This window comes from Camelus dromedarius, chromosome 13 (genome assembly GCF_036321535.1).
Source record: "Camelus dromedarius isolate mCamDro1 chromosome 13, mCamDro1.pat, whole genome shotgun sequence".
Lineage (NCBI taxonomy): Eukaryota > Metazoa > Chordata > Mammalia > Artiodactyla > Camelidae > Camelus > Camelus dromedarius.
The window spans coordinates 61,551,393-61,573,588 of NC_087448.1; the positions used below are offsets into that span (position 1 = coordinate 61,551,393).

General features: G+C 34.0%; 1 protein-coding gene across 6 annotated transcripts in view; it reads right to left on the reverse strand.

The window, feature by feature from the left end:
* The window catches only part of NBEA (neurobeachin), a 536,299-nt gene that overhangs the window by 202,724 nt on the left and 311,379 nt on the right, over positions 1 to 22,196 (reverse strand). For all 6 annotated transcript variants that reach the window (XM_031465874.2, XM_064493205.1, XM_064493203.1 and 3 more), the window contains one exon: positions 8,762 to 8,886. In XM_031465874.2, coding sequence (XP_031321734.2) covers positions 8,762 to 8,886 — 125 coding nt within the window. The remainder of the gene's footprint in view (positions 1 to 8,761; positions 8,887 to 22,196) is intronic.

The following is a 22,196-nucleotide window of genomic DNA, read 5'->3' on the forward strand; positions in this document are numbered from 1 at the left end:
CATCCTTTGTGTTTTTGCCAATGAAGAACTTGTACTGATTTTTGATTGTTTTAAACTAGACGTCAACATTATATCTGCAGCTAGGCTGTTCTCTGAAAAGCTCGAGGGAAATATTTCAGTGGCAGAGTAAACTTGCAGAATTAGTAATATGGGCATTAATTAAGATGGAATGTTCACAGATTACTATTCTAAGTGGTAAATTCTTATTCAGATTAGTTATGCTTGTAAACGATTTACTGGACTAGGAGAAATACAAGAAGATGGCTACCCAGCATCAACAGTCATTGCTCTCTGGGAAAGGGCATCAAGGACACTTGCAAGTAAAAGAATTGGATCAATATTAACGTGATTTTCATTTCATGCTTCCCCAACTCCAGTAAGCTGACAATATACTCTGATTATGTGAACTGTCTCAGAGTAACACAGAAAAGGTTATTAGAGCAAGAGGTGGAAATGGAATGCACTTTTTATATTGACAGGCCTGCTAATAGAGTATACTGATTTTCAAAGACATGCAATGCATTTTTACAATTTGGTTCTGACAGCAAAAACAGAATTTCATTTATTCTTAATTCAAAATATTCATATGTAAGCAATATTTCTTAGAACAGACCAACAAAGGGGATATTCATAAACAGCACTTTTAAACAGAAAAAAATGCAATTAAAGAGGTGCAAGAAAATGTTATTGAATTTAAGTGCACCCCTATATACGTACGAAATGCTAACTTAATAATCTTCTTAATGGAGTGGATGTAGAAAACTGCATTCTATGCTTTTTAAATGAAATTTGATAAGCCGTATTTTAAGAATATACATGATAATAAATGTAGAATCTCTGCATTTTATACTGAATATTGTGTGGTAGGATTTTGATTAGCCATTTAGTTTGGGTGATTTTAAGATATTTTAAATAGGATTTCATTACACTAAAAATCACATGGCACATTTGACTTGTGGAAAAAAATGATAAAACATATCAAAAACTTGGGCCAGTTTGGACCCTCTAAATATCATAAAGAGCAGAGATAATGCATTATTCATCTTTGTGATTGTTTGAGTACATAGCATATCATCTGGTCCCTAAGATTAAGCATGCTTAGAAAAAGACTAGCAAGAAACAAATACATCAAAATGATAAACCAGCTATCTTTACATGGTTGTCTATAAGTGACTTTTCCCCATTTCTTTAAAATTTTTTTTTTTTGGCATTTTCTAGATATTCTACAATGAACATGTTTCTTTTCAGGAAGGAATGAAGAAAGGAAGGGAAAAACAAACAAAGGGAAGAAACCTTTCATCATGAGTCAAGAGGGGTAGATGGCGGATGAGCAGCAGAATGGAAGGAAGGATGTTTTGGAATTCCTAGAATGAAAGCAAAGATGAACTGGACAACTTGAATGAAGGCTGACTGGGTGGGGACACTTCTCTGAAAGTGGATGGCATTAACCTGGGGAATGATGCTTGGTGCTTCTTTTTAAAGCCTGTTGCAATATTTAGTGTGGAAAATTTACTTTAAAACTCTGAGAAATGGGGGAGGAGATGTTTTGGATAGGTAAGCAATCAGCTCAAAGACATGGAAGGAAGGGGTAATTAACAGGAATTTATCTCTAATGATAAAAAAAAATAGAAGAGTTAAGAGATGATGCTGATATAGGTTATCTAAAGCACTTAAAACACCAAAAACATTTAAAATTACATTTTTATAGATGGCGTTGAATGCACAGTCTGTGAATGACACTACATTCACCTGTACTGACATAACCCTGTGACGGACAGGCTATACGAGTGGGCTAAAATTTATCAGGTAAACTTTAGAGAGGGGACATGTTCACTAATGCTCTTGCACTTAGGAAAGTTCCAAATGCATCTGTATGTACAGGAGGAGAACGGTATTTAGATTGACTTTCTGTTCTACCTACCATTTATTAGTTATCATGCCACTTAATATCTATGGTCTGTCACTTTCCCAAATAACAATCCTTAATGGCTCTGTCTATTGACAAATCCCTTTATGGTATGGCTCCAGTCTTTGCAGCCTTATCTTCATATGATCTCCTCACACTATCTTGTGTTCCATCACACAGCACCATCTTCCATTCCCCGGACATAGTGTATTATGCTGTGTGGTCCCTTTCTCTGCATTGCCACCATCCCACTTATGGGCTTGGGAATGTTTCCATTCTTCCTTTCAAGTCCAGCAAAAATTCATTTCTTCAGTTAGGCAGCACCCTTCACTGAGCTCACATAGTATTTTTTAATACACCTTGGTGAAAATATCTATCAATCATACTGTATTGCAATTTTTAATAAATGTAACATTGTGCACACTTCATAAAAAATTACTCTGAAAGAATATAAGTAAGATTATGAGCAGTTCTGTGCCACTAAGTAATAGACTCATTAATATAATTTTGTTAATTTCTTATCTTTAATAGCTTTTGGTGCTTTAAGTAGAAATAAGTACAGACATAAAAAAAATTTCAGAATTTGAAAATACCATACTTATAGACCTATTCCATGGCATATCATCCTTCAGTGCTGCTACTGCAAGAGATAAGTGAATGTGGTTAAAATACTGTGTGCATACCTTGAAATGAACCAATTATCAATTAAATAAAAAACATCAACCATAAAAGTATTTAAAAGGGTATAAATGTGGATGCTCTAAATGGAATAGATGGAAGGGGGTGGGGTACAGCTAAGTAGTAGAATGTATACTTAGCATGCACAAGGTCCTGGGTTCAATCCCTAGTACCTCTGTTAAAAAAATCCAATTTAAATGGAATAGATGAAAGATACGATTCCTGCCCTCAAGTGTTTTTTCCTTTATCTCAGGATATGAAATGTCTAAAATCAAAATATTTTGTGAAATCTCTACAAGGTGACCTATAACCAAGTGCAAAATATTGAAGCCATTCAAAAAAGTGAGTTTAGGCCCTTTTATGCCTCTACGTCTTGGTAATTTCTGTGACGTCAACTGTAATGCACTAGGGCCGAGTTAGTCCTCTTTCCCTGTGTTCTTTTATGCACTACCTCCCTCTACGGTAACTGCTTACTTCTTTCCACTAGACCAGGGTTTCTCAACCTTGGCACTACTGACATTTTGAGCTGGATTTCTGTTGTCATTCTGGGGAGCTGTCCTGTGAGTGGCAGGATATTTTAGCAGCATTCTTGGTCTCCACCCATTAGATGCCAGTAGCACACTCTGCCTTTCACCCTTCTTGAGAGGTACTACCCGAAACTATGTGCTGTTAGAAGGTAGAAAATTTGTCTCAGTCTCTGAATCCAACATGCAGCACATGCATGGCATGTAGGAAATATTCAATAAATGCTTTTAAATTAATGAAGCACTTGATTCCTCTGAATCAGTTTAAAGCCTGCCATCTGAAGCTTCAACATAAAAACAGAGGAGTGGTTAAAACCTTTGTTGGTATGAAAATGCTGTTATATAAAACCTGTAAAATGCATTTATAAACATATTTCATAACTTAGCATTTATATAATCCATTTTAATTATTTTAAGAAGAGTATAAAACCACAGGGTGAAGACAAGACTATGATATAAAAATACCACACGCATCAAAAAGAGCTGACAGATGACTCCATGTATGTCCTCTCTCTTAAAAAATTTACACCATTAACTTTTCAATATATTATTTAACAATAATCAGATCATCTATTTTATTTCAGATATGAAGATGTAATTAATAATACACCAGCTAAAATGGATTTATCAATGAACAATAGTAAGATGTTTGCTAGAGATGCTACATGGTACAAATAATAGATTATTAAGGAAAAAAATCAAATCATCTTTCCCAAATATGATAATTGTAAACTCTTAAAAAATTGAAGGCAGAGAAAAAACGAAGTCAGATAATTTGAAACTCCTGTCTCAACTGTATATAGCTGCATTAGTAATTTTTATTCTCAGTGCTTTTCTTATTTCTTGATGACTGCAAGTAGCACATTACAGTAGCCATGCATATACCATCAAAACTAATTTAATTCCAGATTCATTACAGAGCTGCTTTTTATTCATCAAGGTCATATCTTGATGGCTTCACAAGCTTAGATAAATCAGGTGTTAAGCAGACACATCTCTGAGGAACCTAAGGATGTTCTCATTTGCAGTTCTCAGCATATCTTATTATTTATTGCCAAAGAAATGACTGATTAACTTTGTCATCTTTGCTCCATGTGTTTTTTTTCCTCCAGTTGAAGCAGCCTGCCCTCTTCTGCGATGCCTGATCAGACCTATTTAAGGTGTTGTCTTTGATCACAGACATGGGGGAGCTTGAGATTTTAGCCTTTGATGAAACATTGTTCCACTATAATTTCATGGAAGGGAAACAGAGTCCTAAATGATAATTGACATTCAACAAAGACAACCAAACTTATTAAGACTTTATACTATTCTTTGACAGCATAATATTTCAGCACCAGAAATGCACTAGAATTTAACTAGTCTAGGTTTTATTTAAACATACAGACAAATACAAAACCCTCCTTTTCAATCATTTCCTATTAGCTAATTTGCCTTGAAGAAGAAAACCCTGCAGGTCAGAAGATGAATTTATGAGCTTTAAGACATTTTCTTTATATTCTTCCATTGCTATGGTCTGTAAAATTCCTGGTAATCAATTAAATTTACACTTGTATGAGATTTTATTATTAGAAAATACCTAAACAACACATTCAATACACATGAAATTAGAACATTAAACATTAGGAAAAAAATTACATGCCTCCAGGTTTTTATTAATCACATTCTAACACCAGAGGCAGAAAGTATATCAAATCACACCAAATCTTGTGCACATGACAACCTCATAAATTATTCAACTCATTAGTATTACTAAGAAGCATGAAAAACTCCATCAGTGTTAAGGATGTTTTGCAACTGAAAAAGGTCAACCAAAAGTTTTAATAATGAAGAGGAACAGAAAGCTTTTCAAAGTAAATATGAAATAAAGTAATTGTCCTTTACATCTCCTTGAAAATATTTCCAATTCTGATTATTTGCTCATTTAAAAGAAAGCATTATAAATACACTTGTTTTGTGGCTCCAAATAAATTGCCTAAAAAGAATGTCACGAAATTTAAATCACAGCTAAATGTTTCTGCCCATCACATGAAAGTTTGAGTATAAATAATCTAAAATGTTTGAATTGAGGGAAAAGTCAAGTGATTCAAAACATTTTTATTAAAACACTAAATTTGCAAATTCAGTTTCACTTCTATTACATTAACAGGCTCGCACTCTTGAAACATAGTGTACTACAGGAACAGACACACATGACCAGTGATCAAACCTCAGGGATGGTCATGTAAATATTCCCTATTTAAGTACTTATAGGTTATTCCCTTGTACAACTTATTTAAAATTCTGAAAACTTTAATTACTGATTCAAATACTTCTAGCCATACTGAAAGTTTCATTCAGAAAATATTCTTTTGTTCCTAAAACAATTTTCTTGCCATAATATAGATGAATAAAAACATTTTTGACCAAAGACTATAGCAGAGTTTTTATGCACTTAATGTTTTAATTTTCAAGATAGAATCTGAAATACAGTAATTATTAAAAATAGAGGAAGGAATACATTGAATTTCAATTTGTTCTAGAAGCTCTCTCAAAATGTATAGGTTTGTGCTATAAATATACCCTTTGTCTACGTCTACACAAACCAAAACATTAAGTCATTCGGATGTTAGTCTACACACCGTCAGACTTTAAGGTACTTAAAACACATTTCAATGCTTCATGGCAGGCAGAGCGGCCAGATGATGGTCTGAGTTTCGTTACTTTTATATGAATATTCTGGCGGTACGTGAATACAAAAGTTTTCTCTAAAATATACAAAATATGTTTTCAATTAAGTCTTTCAACATCTGTTTTTATTGAAGTGCCTTGTAATAATTACTGACACTTACTTCCTATTTCTTCTGAAGAAATACTTTATACATAGGTTGGAAGGCACATTGAGAGTCTGGAAGAGGAGAACTACAGTTTTTCTCTTGGTCTGTACTTCCTCCTTCCGCTTCTACATACAGATCCCTCCAGGGAGCGCTTTTCACTCACCTCTCCACGTCCTCCATATTTCACTCCCTACTCTCTATCCACTTCTGAAAGTCCACAGATGTGATGTTGAAGAGGCGTGCTCTGGAATTGCTTTTGGAGGCAGAGTTGTTTGAGTTCTCTTTTGTCCTCCACTACATGACTTTAGCCCTGAGAATGACCAAGGAGTAACTCCAGCATAGGTACCATGTAGATTTCCTGAATACTGTATGGCATACACGTGGTCTTTGTTCTAAATATGCATAAACTAGAAACATACCCTAGTTTCCTGTTATCAAAGAATCAAACTCAGGAGGGATAATAAGTTCTGAATACTGCTGATGATCCAGTATTTAAAGTCCAGAAACCACTACAGATTGTTAAATACATTTATATCACACACAAAGGACGTCTAGTATCACCTACATCTTTCCTCTATTTCAAAATTAAAATATTCTTTTTTAGTTTAAGTTCATTAACTATGGTTATTGTGTTTCTAAAATATGACAATCAGCCTTAAAAAGATGTTAATATCAAATTTTTAAAAATGTGTCTCTGGTAGGCTTTGACACTGGTTTAATTAATAGAGATACTATACAAATTAAACATACAAAATATGGCATCAATTTTTATAGAGAACCAAAAGAAATATTTTTCTAACAGATCCTTTTTAAGATAGCAACCTGCAGAATGCCAAATGTAGTATAATATGGATCCTACATAGTTAAAGTTTTGGCAACTCAGTATGACTAATGTATCATTCTTGCCTGACCTCTGTTACAAATTGCCTCTAGATGTTTCTAATTTCAAATGAGATGAATTCAAGATGAACTGGCAAAAAAGCCTAAATTGTTGGGTGTAAGAAATGTAGTTTAAAAAACTTTAAGTTCATCTTATAAAGCACGCCACTTTATGTAGATAGTTCAAAGAATCTCTTCTGTAGACCATAAATAAAGTAACTAATTTTAAGTTGGTGTGCTAAAATCCTTAAGTGTTTTCTTTGAGTTGATTAAAGAAACCCTCTACAGTATAGGTCAACTGCGTGTTTTTTTTTTAGCACATCCTCTCCTGTACCTTCTTTTACTGTATAAAGTTACTTTGAAGCTTTACCTTAGGGATAATAGCTTCATATGAAATCCTCACCTATTTATGTTTTGAGCCTTACTAAATTATATCAATTCACAGACTATTTACATAATAAATTTTAAAAGCTGTGTACATTTTCTTTTCACTAGGATTAAATATTTCCCCTGTTCAATCCATCAAGAATATGAATGGCATTCTATGTTATAAACTATGGTAAATTTTAAAAGATATGGCTCAATGATTATTCTCAAATAAATAAAACTAACTTAAAAAAAACCAAGTAATTGTGAGAACAGAAGTAGTTAATAACAAAAATATACGGACAGTGTCCATCAATGGTATTTTCCAAGTGTATTTGGTATATAAAATTTTGATATGATCAATGAAGCTGAAACTTGTTAGAGCATTTAAAAATAGGTGAATTATGAATTCATCTTCAAAACACAAACAGACTCGCACACTTAGTAAACAATCTTATGGTTACCGGGTAAAGGGGGTGGGAAGGGATAAATTTGAGAGTTTTGAGTTTTGCCAATGTTAGCCATTATATATGAAAATAGATTTTTAAAAAGTTTCTTCTGTATAGCACATGGAACTATCCTCAGTATCTTGTAATAACCTCTAATGAAAAAAAAATGGAAATGAATATATGCATGTATATGCATGACTGGGACATTGTGCTGCACACCAGAGACTGATAAATTGTAACTGACTGCACTTCAATTAAAAATAAAACAACAACAACAACAACAAAAATAGGTGAACAGACAGACTAGTCCTAAGCATACTTCTTGGTGGACAGCAATCTAAAGTAGTGGCATTTTTAATAAATTACAAAAAATTTTTTGACATTTACTATTTATTGTACATTTTATAAAGGACAATATAGGGTACAGTTCTACTGCAGTGTGACAGTTGATGGTGCCTTTACCATGGGATAGTCTTTTTCAAACTTTATTTGCAATCCATTGTAGGGTTGGGAACTTAAATGGGCATGTTGAGACATGACTTTTAATTTTTTTTAGACTGAAAGTAATAGAATAGAATAGGGTTAAAATAGAAAATGTCATGTAATGAGATTATTAATAAGACATTTGTTTCAGTTAAATACACAAGTATATGCATATGTATGTATATATACAATAGTATACATACTTGTATATATATTTCATGTCTATATGTATATTCATGCAGTGTACATAAGTGTGTGGCTTGCACACATTTACACACACAAATTATACATACAAATGTGTAAGTCTGAATATGCAATTACATCAGTACTTTTTTTCACTTTGGTTAAAAAGGTTTAAAAGATCAAAGTCTGAAAGACACTGAACTGATTTTACTCCTGTTTTATGCTGTATGAGAAGGATGTTGGGTAATAACCTACTATGTAGAGTCTTTTAATATATCATGAAGAAGTTGAAGAATCTGAAATACATCAAGTAGGGGAAATACTGGACTGATTAAGTGTAACCTAAATGATGCCTTTGAAGGTTAAGCAGAACATAACATTTTTGACTTATTACACGGGGAATTTTAAATGCTAGTGAAACAAATGAATTATCAACCACAAAGAGTCACCTCACGTCCAGGAGTGTTTGGTACTCACCATACTCGATTGCAGCTTTGAGCAGTGCTTCAGCATGAGTGGAGCCAAATGCATTACGGACAAACCGCCTCCTTCGACGAAGGTCATCTTCCCAGTAATCCAAACGCCAGAAATCATGCAACTGGCTAAGAATGGGAACATAAAAAACAAAGTAACTATTAGTAATAACATATGACTGGAAATACATTTTTCAAGTTATATCAATTCACAGACTGTTTCCACAATAAATTTTAAAAGCTTGGTACATTTTCTTTTTATTAGAATTAAAATTTTCCTCTATTCAATCCTTCAAGATTGAATGGCATTACCTATTATAAACTATGGTAAATTTAAATATTTTACATGAATAAATAATAAAATTAAATCTGTATTTCTTTGGTCTCATTGGAAAATTAAGATTATTTTTGAGATATTTATATTTTACAACCGTGTTTGTATACATATGTTTCCTCTACAAATGAACAAAACTTAAAATAGTAACATTCTCATATTTTACACATTATAACACTCAGCTCTGCTCTCTTTACAATGTTCTTCCTTCTACTAAAAACATTAATCGTTGAGAGTTTGGTAACAAAAGCATCATCAAGTTACAAGTATTAATGGCACAGTTTGCATTCTTTTACACTGTTTTTAACAAGGCTTGTAAATCACAGGATAGACCTCACTCCAAACAGTTTGCAATTTAATGACCATGGTTTCTTAGTAGACTGAATTAAGAACTATAAAATATTGCCCACTTGGATTTGGTGGAACAATGATTAAAATAATGTACTGAAATATTCATTGAAATAATTCCCTGCTACCCACAGCAACCTGAGAAAAGTGCAATTTTATCCATTATTAATAAAACTGAATTAGAGCTGCAAAAAATTCCAGTATGTGGTAATTGTCTTGGTAAATTATTATTCTAACACCAGCAGAGTTCTTGGATGATTTTACGGCTTTCAGCTAATATAAACCATTAACAATCACAGCCACCATTGGGTAACACTGTCTAAACCATGTTATACTTTAAACCAATATTAAAAATCTGTGAGATATTTTAAAAATTACTGAAATATGTTCATTGTATATCAATGGAACATTTCATGGTATCATTTTTGTTTTCAATTGAATTTTAATAAACATTAGTGACAAATGCTACTTGAGAAGTCTGTTTTTCTCTGTTGGTGTAATATACTCAAAAGATAATATTTTAATTTTTCTGAGTTGCACTATTCATAAAAACATATAAAATGCTTTCAAAGAAGATCGAATTCATTACTTATTTTGGTATTTTATTGCAGGAGAACACCATGTTTGATTAAGGCAGAACTGTGTATTTTGTTCAATAGACCTCTAGCACAATGTATGGCACATACTGTTTTTAATAAATATTAAATGAATTAATTATAATACTTTTTTTACTTTGAACATCTACAGATATATATAGTCACTGAGAAGAATAATTTACTTTTGAAAAGTTTTTGGATTTTATGTCTATTTAATTTGTTTTTTATAATTCAATTGTAAAAGAACATAGCAATGTAGGGGATATATAAAAAAGAACATTGAAATCATAATTATTTGAAATTTATTTTAATATAATTGCTTTTCTAAACATTATAATTTAATTTTTCTGTCAAAATGATTACCTGGTGATTAACTGCTACAAGTAGTGTACCTCTGTCATTAATTTAAAATAGAATGATTTCTATCCCTACAAATATAGAATAATCCTAGTGGCTTAAGGAAGATCAAACTAAAAATCTTAATACAATGATTTTCTTTAAAAGTATATTAAAATCAAGTAGCTGAATTCACCAGGAGAGAACTAAGATCTAAGGTTTTCTCAAATTTCCAACCACAGACTTACTTTCCTCTATTCCTCCCATTAAGTACAACTGGAAATATTCGGACACTATATAGAAAACAAACATAACAAAACTCTGCAAGTGGAGAGCAGAAGGCAGACTGGCTAAGGACTGGCGGTGAGTTCCTTGGGTTATCTTTTTGTCTCATGTATCCTAGATTTGGAGGCAAAGAGGCTGGCAACCCAGATAGGCCAAAAGGTGCACACCTGTTTCTCTAGCCAAAGGACCAGGAAAAGGGCATCCTAGGAAGACAATTACTGCACTCCAGCCAAACACTACAGATAAATTGTGCCCCCTGCCCTCCCCCTGCCCAACACACAGTAGTAAAGGCTGAGTGGGAAGCCTAGATATGAAGCCTCATGAAGGTGAAATGAGGTGTCCTAACATCCTCACTGGGGTGGTTCAGAGAAGACCAAATAGGGAGCCAGGACTTTAATCTCTGCAGGCTAGTGATAAGATGCCCCACCCTCAAGGAGTCAGTGGAGACCATGTGAGGGGCTGGATTTCCATCCCCATTGGAGGCATCCTTCTCTCTTCTCACTGGGGTGGTGTCAGGAGGAAGCATGGTAGAGAGTCAGGACCTTTACCACTGACCAACAGCAATGAGGACACCCCACCAGTGGACCCGACAGGGTGAGTTGGCACTCCCACCCCTGCCAAGCAGTCATGAGGAGCTGCCCATTCCTTGGATGTCAATGGAGGGAAAGTGGAGAATCTAGATTTCTACTTCCACCTGGCAGTGAAGAGACAGTGCTCCTCACTTCTCCTGGTGATCAATGTCAAGAAAGTCAACGTTAAAACAGAATATTTAAATGAGATTAAAAAAAATCAGAAAATAATTTTTATAAGTCCAGATTTCAGTCTCAAATCACTTGTCATACCATGAACCTGGAAGATCTCAAGTGGAATGTAAAAAGATCATCAATAGATGCCAATGCTGAGATGATAGGGATGTTAGAATTTTCTGACAAAGATTTTAAACCAGCCACAATAAAAAATGCTTCAGTGAACAATTATGAACATGCTTCAAAGAAAAAAAAAAGAGGCTCAGCAAAGACACAAAAAGTCTCAGCCAAAAAAAAGAGAGAAAAAGATGTAAAGAGGTACCAAATGGAATTTAATAAATAAAAAATACAGTAATCAAAATAAAAATCTCAGTAGATGGGTTCAACAGCAGAATGGAGAGGACAGAAAAAAGAACTAGTTAACTGGAAGATAGAACAATAGAAATTACCCAATATGAACAACAAACAGGAAATAGACTAAAAAAACTGAACAAAACAAAGCTCAGAGATTTACGGATAATAACATCTAACATTTGGGTTACTGGAGTCCTGGAAGAAGAAAGAGAGTAGGACTGAAATAGTGCCTGAAGAAATAATGGCTGAATACTTCCCAAATCTAGCAGAAAACCATAAGTGCACAGATTTAAGAAGCTGAGTGAACTCCAACCATGATAAACCCAAAGAAATTCATGCCAAGATATGTTATAATTAAACTTCTGAAAACTAAGAGCAAAGGAAAACCTAAAAAGCAGCCAAAGAAAAATGACATCTCACCTACAGAGGTAAAACAATTAGAATGACAGCATATTTCACACTCAAAGCTATGGTAGCCAGAGGAAGTGCAAAACTTTTGTTTCAAAAGAGAAGAACTGTCAACTCAGAATCCTACAGCCAGTGAAAATATCCTTCAGGAATTAAAGGAGAAATAAAAATACTTTCAGATGATGGAAGAGAAAGTATTCGTCACCATTAGAGCTAGTCTAAAAGAATGGCTAAAGGCAATCCTATAAATCATAAGGGAAGCAATAAAAGAAGGAACATTAGGGCACCACGAAGGAAGGACATAAGCAAAATATCAGTAAATATAATAGGCTTTCCTTTTCGTCTTGAGTTTTCTCAATTACGATTTGCTGCTGAAGCAAAAATTGTAACACTGTCTGATGTAATTCTAAGTGTGTGTAGAGGTAATATTTAAGACAAATATAAGTGAGGGAGGATAAAGGGATGTAAAGAGAGGTAAAGTTTCTATACTTCACTTGGATTGGTAAAATGACACCACCAGTAGACTGTGATGAGCCTTGTAGATATCATGTAGTAACTAGAACAACCACTAAAAATCCTATACAAAGACATATACTGAAAATCACTATAGCTAACAAACTATCAGAAAGAGAAATTAAGAAAAAAACCCCATTTACAGTTGTATCAAAAAGAATACTATACCTAGAAATAAAATTACTAAAGAGGTGAAAGACTTGTACAATGAAAACTAAGACACTGATGAAAGAAATTTAAAAAGACACAAATAAATGGAAAGATACTCTGTGCTCATGGATTTGAAGAATTGATACCGTTAAAATGTTCATACCAAAGCAATCTACAGATTCAACACAATCTCCATTAAAATTCCAATGGTATTTCTCACAGAAATAAAACAATCAATCCTAAAATTTGTATGAAACCACAAAAAACCTAAATAGACAAAACAATTTTGAGAAAAAAGAACAAAGCTGGAGCAATGCAATGCTTCCTGATTTCAAATTATATTATAAAGCTATAGTAATCAAGACAGCATAGTTTTGCAATTAAAAACAGACACATAGCTTAAGGAAACAGAATAGAGAACCTAGAAATAAAACCGTTATTTTTATGGTCAATTAATTTAAGACTAAGGAGCCAAGAATACACGATGTGGAAAGGACAGTCTCTTCAACAAATGGTGTTGGGAAAACTGGATAGCAACATGCAAAAGAATAAAACTGGACGAATCTTACACAACACATGAAAGTCAACTAAAAATGGGTCAAAGACTTTAAAACCTAAGTCCTAAAATCATAAAATTCTTAAAAGAAAACACAGGCAGTAAGCTCCTTGACATTTGTCTTCGCAATGATTTTTTTTTGATTTGACACCAAAAGCTACGGCAAAAAAATAAACAACTGGGAATTTCAAACTAGAAGATTCTGCACAGAAAAAAAAAATCGACACAATGAAAAGGCAACCTACCAAATGGGAAAAAATATTAGCAAATTATATAACTGATAAGAGGTTAATATCCAAAATGTATAAAGAAGTCAAAAAATTCAATAACAACAAAAAACCCAAACAACCTGATTAAAAAATGGGCAGAGGATCTGAATGGACATTTTCCCAAAGAAGATATTCAGATAAATGAAAAGGTGCTCAACATCACTAATCATCCAGGAAATGCCAATCAAAACCACCATGAGATGTCATCTCACACCTATTAGAATGCCTATCATCAAAAAGGAGAAGAGATAACAAGTGTTGGTGAGGATATGGAAAAAAGGGGACCCCTGTTCACTGTTGGTGGGAATGTAAATTGGTGCAGCCAGTATGAAAAACAGTATGAAGGTTCCTCAAAAAATTAAAAATAGAACTACCATGTAATCCAGCAATTCCATTTCTTGGTATTTATCTGACGGAAAACAAAACACTAACTTGAAAAGATATCTGCGCCCCCATGTTCATGGCAGTATTACTTACAACAGCCAGAACTTGGAAGCAACCTAAGTGTCCATGATGGATGAATAGATAAAGAAGATGTAGTAAAAATAAACCAAATCAATCCCCCCCCAAAAAAGAATAACAAATCCACCACACAGACACAAAAATAACCCTCCAAATTCACAGATACAGAGAACAGAATGGTGGTTGCCAGAGGTGAGGAATGTGTGGTGGGTGAAGGGGATCAAAAGGTACACTCTTCCAAACATAAAACAAATAAGTCACAGGATAAAATGCACAGCATGGTGACTACAGTTAATAACTCTGTATTGTGTATATGTAAGAGACTAAGAGTAAATCTTAAAAGTTCTTCTCACAAGGAAAAAATTTTGTAACTAGATGGGACAATGAATGTTACTAGAGTTATTTTGCAGTATGTATGAATACTGAATCATTATGTTGTACATCTTGAAGCTGTATAATGTTATATGTCAATTATATCCCCATAAAAATTAATTCAAAAATAATTAACAAAAATTTTGCTGAACATTTAATTCTGATTTCAGGTGAATAATTTTATTGATTCTCTTTTGACTTTTAAAAAGGAACTAATTAAAATTATGCATTTGTTAAAAATTTCTACTATATTAGCACCTAAAGAAGAAAAACCATATGATCATATAACCAATATAGAAAGAATCTGACAAAATTCAATGCCCATTCATCATAGAAAAACATTTTCAAAAAAATAGGAACTAGGGGCAACTTCAACTTCATAAAAGCATCCACAAAAAATCTAAAGCTAAAATTATACTTAAAAGTGAAAGACTGAATTCATTTCCCCTAAAACTGAGAACAAAGCAAAAGTGTCTGCTCTCACTATTCTTATTCAACATGGTACTGGAATTTCTACCCAACACAATAAAGAAAAAAAACAAATAAAATGAATATAGATAGCAAAGGGAAAAATTAAACTGTCCCTATTTGCAGATGACAGATGACATAATTGTCTATGTAGAAAATCACAAAAAAAAAACTATCAAAAAGTCCTAGAACTCATTACTGAGTTTAGCAGGTCACAGGATACAAGATAAACACACAAATATCAATTGTGTTTCTATATGCTAGCAATGAACACATGGACACTGAAATAAAAATACAATTTAAAATCATTCACAAAGAGAGAGAGACTTAGGTATAAATCTAACAAAACAGTACAGGGCTTATGTAGTGAAAACTATACGATGTTGATGAAAAGAATAAAAAAAAATCAAAATAAAAGGGAAAGGCATACTATACCATGTTCATGGCCTGGAAGACTCAATATAGTAAAGATATCAATTCTCCCCAAATTAATATATAGGTTTAATATAATTTCTTTCAAAATTCCACTAAAAGTGTTAGTAAATACAAACTAATTAGTCATAAAATTTATATAATAGAAGGTTAAAGCAAGAAGAATCTGTCTTTCTGATATCAAGACTTAATATATAGTTACAGCAATCAAGATCTCATGATTAGGTCAAGGGAAAGACACACAGATTAACGAAACGGAAAAGAGAACCAAGAAAAAGACTCACACCAGTATGCCCAACTGATTTTAATAAAGGTGTGGGAACCAATTAAATGGAGGAAGGATAGTTTTTCAATGAACTGTGCTGGAACAATTGAACATTCACAGGCAAAAAAAAAAAACAAAAAACAAACAAAAAAAAACCCTGACCTAAATCTCACATCTTGAAGAGAAATTAACTAAAATGGATTAGAAACAAACAATTCTAAAACTATAAACGTTTTAGGGAAAAAAGAAGAAAATCTTTGGGATAGGGTGAGGTAAAGAATTCTTAGACTTGACACCAAATGCACAAGCCCTCAAAGGAAAAATGGATAACTAGATTTCACAGAAATTAAAAACATTTGATTTACAAAAGAACATGCTATACTTTACAGTAACTTTCTATGGAACATATCGTATGAAAATATCGAATTACTATGTTGCACACCTGAAACCAATACTGTAAATCAAGTATAATTCAATAATAAAAAAAACATTACAAGGATGAAAAGAGTGAGTGAAAATATTTGCAAGCCATATCTGACAAAGGACTAGTATCTAGAATATATGAAGAATTTTGAAACTCAACAGTAAAAAAAAGCAAACTATATAACTGGAACATGGGAAAAGACATGAAGATACATTTCACTGAAGAAGATATACTGATGGCAAATATACACATGAGAAGATGTTCAACATCATTAGCCATTAGGGGCAGGCAAATTAAAACCACAGTGAGATATCACTATGCTTCTGTTCGTATTACTAAAATAAAACATAGTGATAATACCAAATGCTGGCAAGAAAATGGAGAAACTGGATCTCCCATTCATTGCTAGTGGGAATGCAAAACAGTCACTCCGGAAAACAGTTTGGTACTTCCTAAAAAAGAAAAACCATGTAACTACCATTTGACCCAGTAATTGTGTACTTGTTTATAAATGGGCATTTATCTTAGAAAAATGAAAACTTACGTTCACACAAAAATACGTACACAAATGTTTATAGCAGCTTTATTTGTAACAATCGCCCAAGCTGGAAACAACCCAGATGTTCTTCAATAAGGTAAATGGTTAAACAAATGTGGCACATCCATACCACGGAATAGTTCCAAGAATAAAATGAAACAAAATATTGATACAGCCATCTGGATGAATCTCTGACAAATTATGCTGAGTGAAAAAATAAACAATAACTTTGTATTTAACGTTCTTAAAATGACAAAATTATAGAAATGAAGAACAGATTAGTGTCTGCCAAGGGTTAAAGGAAAAGATGCAGTCATGAGGGGGATGGATATAGCAATAAAAAAGCAATGTGATAATGGCAATGTTCTGCTGTCTTGACTGTATCACTATCCTGGGTGTTACATTTTACTATGGTTTTGAAAGATGTTACTATTGTTAGGAACTGGATAAAAGGCACATGGGATCTCTTTGTCTTATTTCTTAAACTGCATGTGAATCTACAATTATCTTAAAATAAAATTCAATTAAAAATGTCATCCTATCAGAACCTCAATATATGTAAAATTTCCTATACTCACATATATAACAAAGTCAAACAAAATAAATTGTTAATTTCCAAATTCAGCACTCTATACTTTCATGATATTTACTTTTAATGATGAAAAACGAATATTTCCTTCACTATTTATATTCCAGAAACCACTCTGCATAAATACTAATCTTAGATCCTTAGTCCTAGGGTTATTTTATCTTAATTTGGGTATCAAATCATGTACCAGTACTCAGTCAAGCGGCAATATTTATGGGCACTTATGGTAGGGAATACTGCCTATGAGACAACTGAGGTCAGAGAGGTTACTGGGGGAACAAATGATAAGGGATGCATCACTTTCTCTGTGTTTGTTTTGGGGAGGAGGGTGCACAGGAGAGCAGTCAGTTTGGATTGCCAGCTTATTCCCTTCTCTGCTGGAGAGACACAGCACTTAACAGCTATTAGCCAAATTCAATGAATAAATGACAGAGTAAATGATGCATTTCAATGGAAGTCATTCTTCCCTCGAATATCATAAACTCTTCTAAACTGTGATTGGGAAACACTGTATTCTATCATGCCTACCTGAAAGAAATCATCACTGGTAATGTTAAAATCTACCAGTATCTTGTTCATTTCAAATGTATTTTCTATGTTTTGTTCTATTTAAAATATGTTTCTCCTTTACCTTTTAGATCAAAAACAGTCTTTGTGTAAATTAACAAGTAAATGATACACTTCTTGGCTCATAACACAAAATTAGATTTAAGCAGAAGTAACAATGAAAACTCTTCATCTGCAGTTTCTTTTTTTAATCTTTTATGGAGGTTCTGAGGATTGAACTCAGGACCTTGAACATGCTAAGTACATGCTCTACCACTAAGCTATATCACTACCCACCATTGTTTCTAAAATCTGAAATCCACCGTCCTGTTGTTTTTTGTTTTTTTTTTTTTTTGAGGGGAGCAGGGATTGGAAAATTTAAATATTGTTCTCTGATTTCTTCTTCTGGTATTTTCTCTGTCATCTATGTGGAAATTACCTTAATATTACTGATAGTCAGGCTTTGGTCATATTTGGGATTTTCAATATGCAAATAGACATAAACTTAAAACAAAAAGCCCACACTTCTGTTCCTTCCAATTCATGCTTGCTTTTCTGTTTACAGTTTAAAGATAGTGGGACTGAGTATAGATGAAATAACAATAGGTATTGAGAGTCATGCTATTTTTGGATCATCTTCTAAAATGACTGTTAGTCCCCAAGCAGTAGGGCAATCCCATGGGTATCATTCAGCTAGACTGATAGGAATGGTGTCCCCGAAATTACAAAGTACGTCAGCAGTACCCTTCTTGTCCTCGTTCCACATCCGCTATCATGTGGGAGGAAGTGGTTTTCCAGCCTCTTCACCACTGTTCTTTTTTCCCTTCCCTTCTTCAACTCTAGTAGAAAAAGGACTATTTTTCCTTTTTTAAAAAATGTAATTAGGTACTGAGAGATAGTACTAGCAAAAAGAATACTGGTTTGTTTTGTAGATGCTCCATTCTCATGAATCTGAAAATCCTAATAAACCAGGTCCCTAGAAATGTGGAGATTACAGCGATCCAAGAAAACTCTTCCAACAAGACACCAGTGGAAGCATCTCTGTGGCTCTAACCTTTATATAATCCTGGAGGGTAGAGGAGAAGGCAGAGGGTAGAAAAGAGGATAAAGACTAGGGACAGATGGGACTAGAGGATGTTCATGAGAGGTTGATTATATGCGCTAACAGCATACTTTGTAGGAAAAGTAAAGCGATATTTTGCACTTGTGCACTTTCTGTGGCCTCCTGGATCAATGCAGAGGGAGAGTGTGTTGTCCTGGCCATTGTGGGACCTGATGAAGGAGTTACATTAGTTTGTATACTACAACTTAGCTCATTCCAGATTTTGGTCTTTCTGACATCTATCTCACAGGTTTGTGTTGCTCCTTTGCATTTATGCTCCTCTTGACATTTTTCTTTTGTGCATGTTTTTCACTCATAAGTTTCCTTTTTGTTGGTATTTTTCTTCTATTGTATTTTCACAATTTTATTTTTAAAACCTGTCATAAACATTGAAAGTTATTTTTTGTTGAATTTTTGGTCATAGAACTTGTACGTTTTCCCCTTGTTTCCAAAATCTGCTTTCCTACATGATTTATATCTAGCATTCCTATCACTGAAAAAGAAGTGTGTGGTAATTTACTCACCACTAACTCATGGATGAGTTTTATGGGTCCACACAGCTCCTGAAATAGTATGCAGAATTTTGTGGGATATGTAAATATGAGAGGGAGAGGTCCACAGTTTTCATAAAATTTTCCTCAAAACAGTTTCTGGTCCAAAGATATTCAGAAATACTGTTAGAGTATATAAATAATTCTCTCTTTGCGTCCTCATTTTTTCTGATGGATAATACTGTTTATCAGCAAGTTAAGAATTATCAGAGGTTCTGCAGGCAGAACGATATGCCTACAAAAGGCTTATGTTCCAACACCATTATATCAGCATCTGTGCCAGGTCACCAAGCTAGAAAATTGTCATTCTGTTTTCTATTCAAACTCCTAGTCATTTGTTTCCTTCTCTCTTCCTTCAATGTTTCCATTCAAAAAGATATATACTGAGTACTTATCATATGTTAAGCAATGCTCTTGGTGCTGAAGATACATTCTAGCAGCATAATATATATAACAAGATAAAATTCCTTTCCTTTTATTCTCACTCACACGTTCTTCACTCTGCTTTCCCACTGAAACTCATCAGTATATAAGCCCGCAAACTCAAACTAAATTGCTCCTCCATCACTCCTCCTATTTAATATTTCAATGTAATAAGATACACCTTGCCATATTCTTCTGTAACATGTGAGCCATTGCAGGAAGAAAGATAATAACAGAGATGACTCTGAAGAGTTTTTAGTAAGTTTAAACTCTAGATGCAATTCTTATTAATAATTTGTAAGCATGATCCAGAATTTTTAGTCTGTGATATGCCTATTTAGGTCAGTATATTTTGAGTACTCTAAGAGTTTCTCTAAATATGCTAAGTTAGGTTGACAAGTACTTCTTTCCATGAAGGAGGGCTAATTTAGATTCCTGTCCTTGGAGAGCAGCCAGGTGGACACATCTGGGAACCACTAGGCCATCACCTCCATGGTTGTATAGCCATGCTGCACTGAAATTCTGCTTGGAATTGCACGTTTATAGCAGCTAATCTCATGTGTGATACCTCTAATGATGTCAGCTAGGAGGGTGAATGTACTATCATATGTACTATTTCTCATTATTTATTTATTTGGGTCTTCATAGCTTTGTTTTTGACCTTCATGGCTGAATTATACAAACATTGAGTATCATATGTATGCTTTGTTCAGGAGTGTGGTTTTATAGGTACAGTACATAATTGCTGGAAAAGAGTAGGTAAACAGCCAGTAATTAATACAGGGAGGGTCCCCAGTTAGGTTGTATTATGATAACTGATGCTACTATTGCTATAATGGTGTTCATTAATTGGAATTTGGTGTTATTTTAGTATAAATAGGGTTCAGGAAATCATAAATTTTCCTCCAAGAAATTTCTGATAATTACATTTTGGACTTAGGAGAATGCACTTAATTTTCTGAAAAGGGATCCCTCCTCCCCTCCCAGGATCAACCACCTTCATAAGCCAGGGGGAAAACTCATTTGCCTGGTAAAGTATGACTGAACTGTTCACTGGTTACTTGATATTTGATAACAAAAACTATCCAGTGGTACAGAAAAAAGCATGAAGGGAACAAAGGATCGTTTTGCTGAGCACACACACAAAGTGCAGTGAGAACTTTAATTTCTGCTTGACTAAGGAAACGGTGGTGATCGCTGAGGTCAAGACTTCTGTGCATGACTTCTAATCCATCTTTGTTCTGAGATGGAACAAACACACAAATGCTAACCGACAGACTAACAGTTAAAAATTGTTATCCTCTCTTCTCTGGACACATGCAGACTGTACTTCTCCATCTGTTTTGAAATAAGGCATGCCTACGTGACTTTCCTCAGCTAATAAAATGTGAGAAGTGAGTCACTTCCAGGCACAAGTTTTGAGAGCCAACGAACAATCTGCCATGTTCCCTTCCCTCTCCCGCAGCAATCCAGAAAATAAGCATTGATGTGCAGCCTCCACCATTTCGCATCCCTGAGTGACTCTGATGGGCAGAGCTTCCCTGCAGTTGCAAGTTGAATATGGGTAAAAGTGAGAAATAAACTTTTCTTGTGTTGAACTTCTGAGATTTGAAGGTCACGTGTCACTGCAGTATACTCTAACCCCAGAACTGAGTAAATTCCAGGATAATAATACTTACAGAAGGGCTAGTATTACTGAGAGCTCATTGTGTTCCAGGTACTTTTCTAGGCATGGTGAATGTATTAAGTCGTTTATTCTCCCAAAATTCCCTTTGAGATAAGTTATCAACTCATTTTACAAATGAAGAAATGGAGATGCAGGGAGGCTGAGTAACGCGCCGGTGATTAAGTAACCAGTAGGTGGCAGAAGCAGCCCCTGTCCCCAGGCTGTCGGGCTTCTAGCTCACGCCACACAGCCTCTCACTGTAAAGAAAGTGACCAAGGAAATGGACTATCCTGCTTCTCTGTAACCAGAACTGATTATTCTGAATGAACAATGATAACTGAAATATGTAGAATGCTCTGTGTGTGTTGTGTATGTTCATTTATTTAGTCAACACATAGTTACTGAACACCTGTGAGCCAGGCTAAGTATCTAGCTATGCCTGGATGAATAAACTGACATGATTCCCGCCTCTGTGCAGCTTTCAGTCTGTTTCACAATGGAAATAAATAAATGTATAGTTAAAATTTTTGTGAGTGTTAAGAAGGAAAGAGATGAGATACAGTAATAAAAATGGGGGAACCAACTTACTGAGTAAGTAAGTGTACCATACACAAGCGTGAGGATGGTAATGAAACAGGATTACCAAGTATGTTGGCCAAACCAATTCTGTATTTACTGATGCTCGTAGTTCTCCTCCATAAGAAAA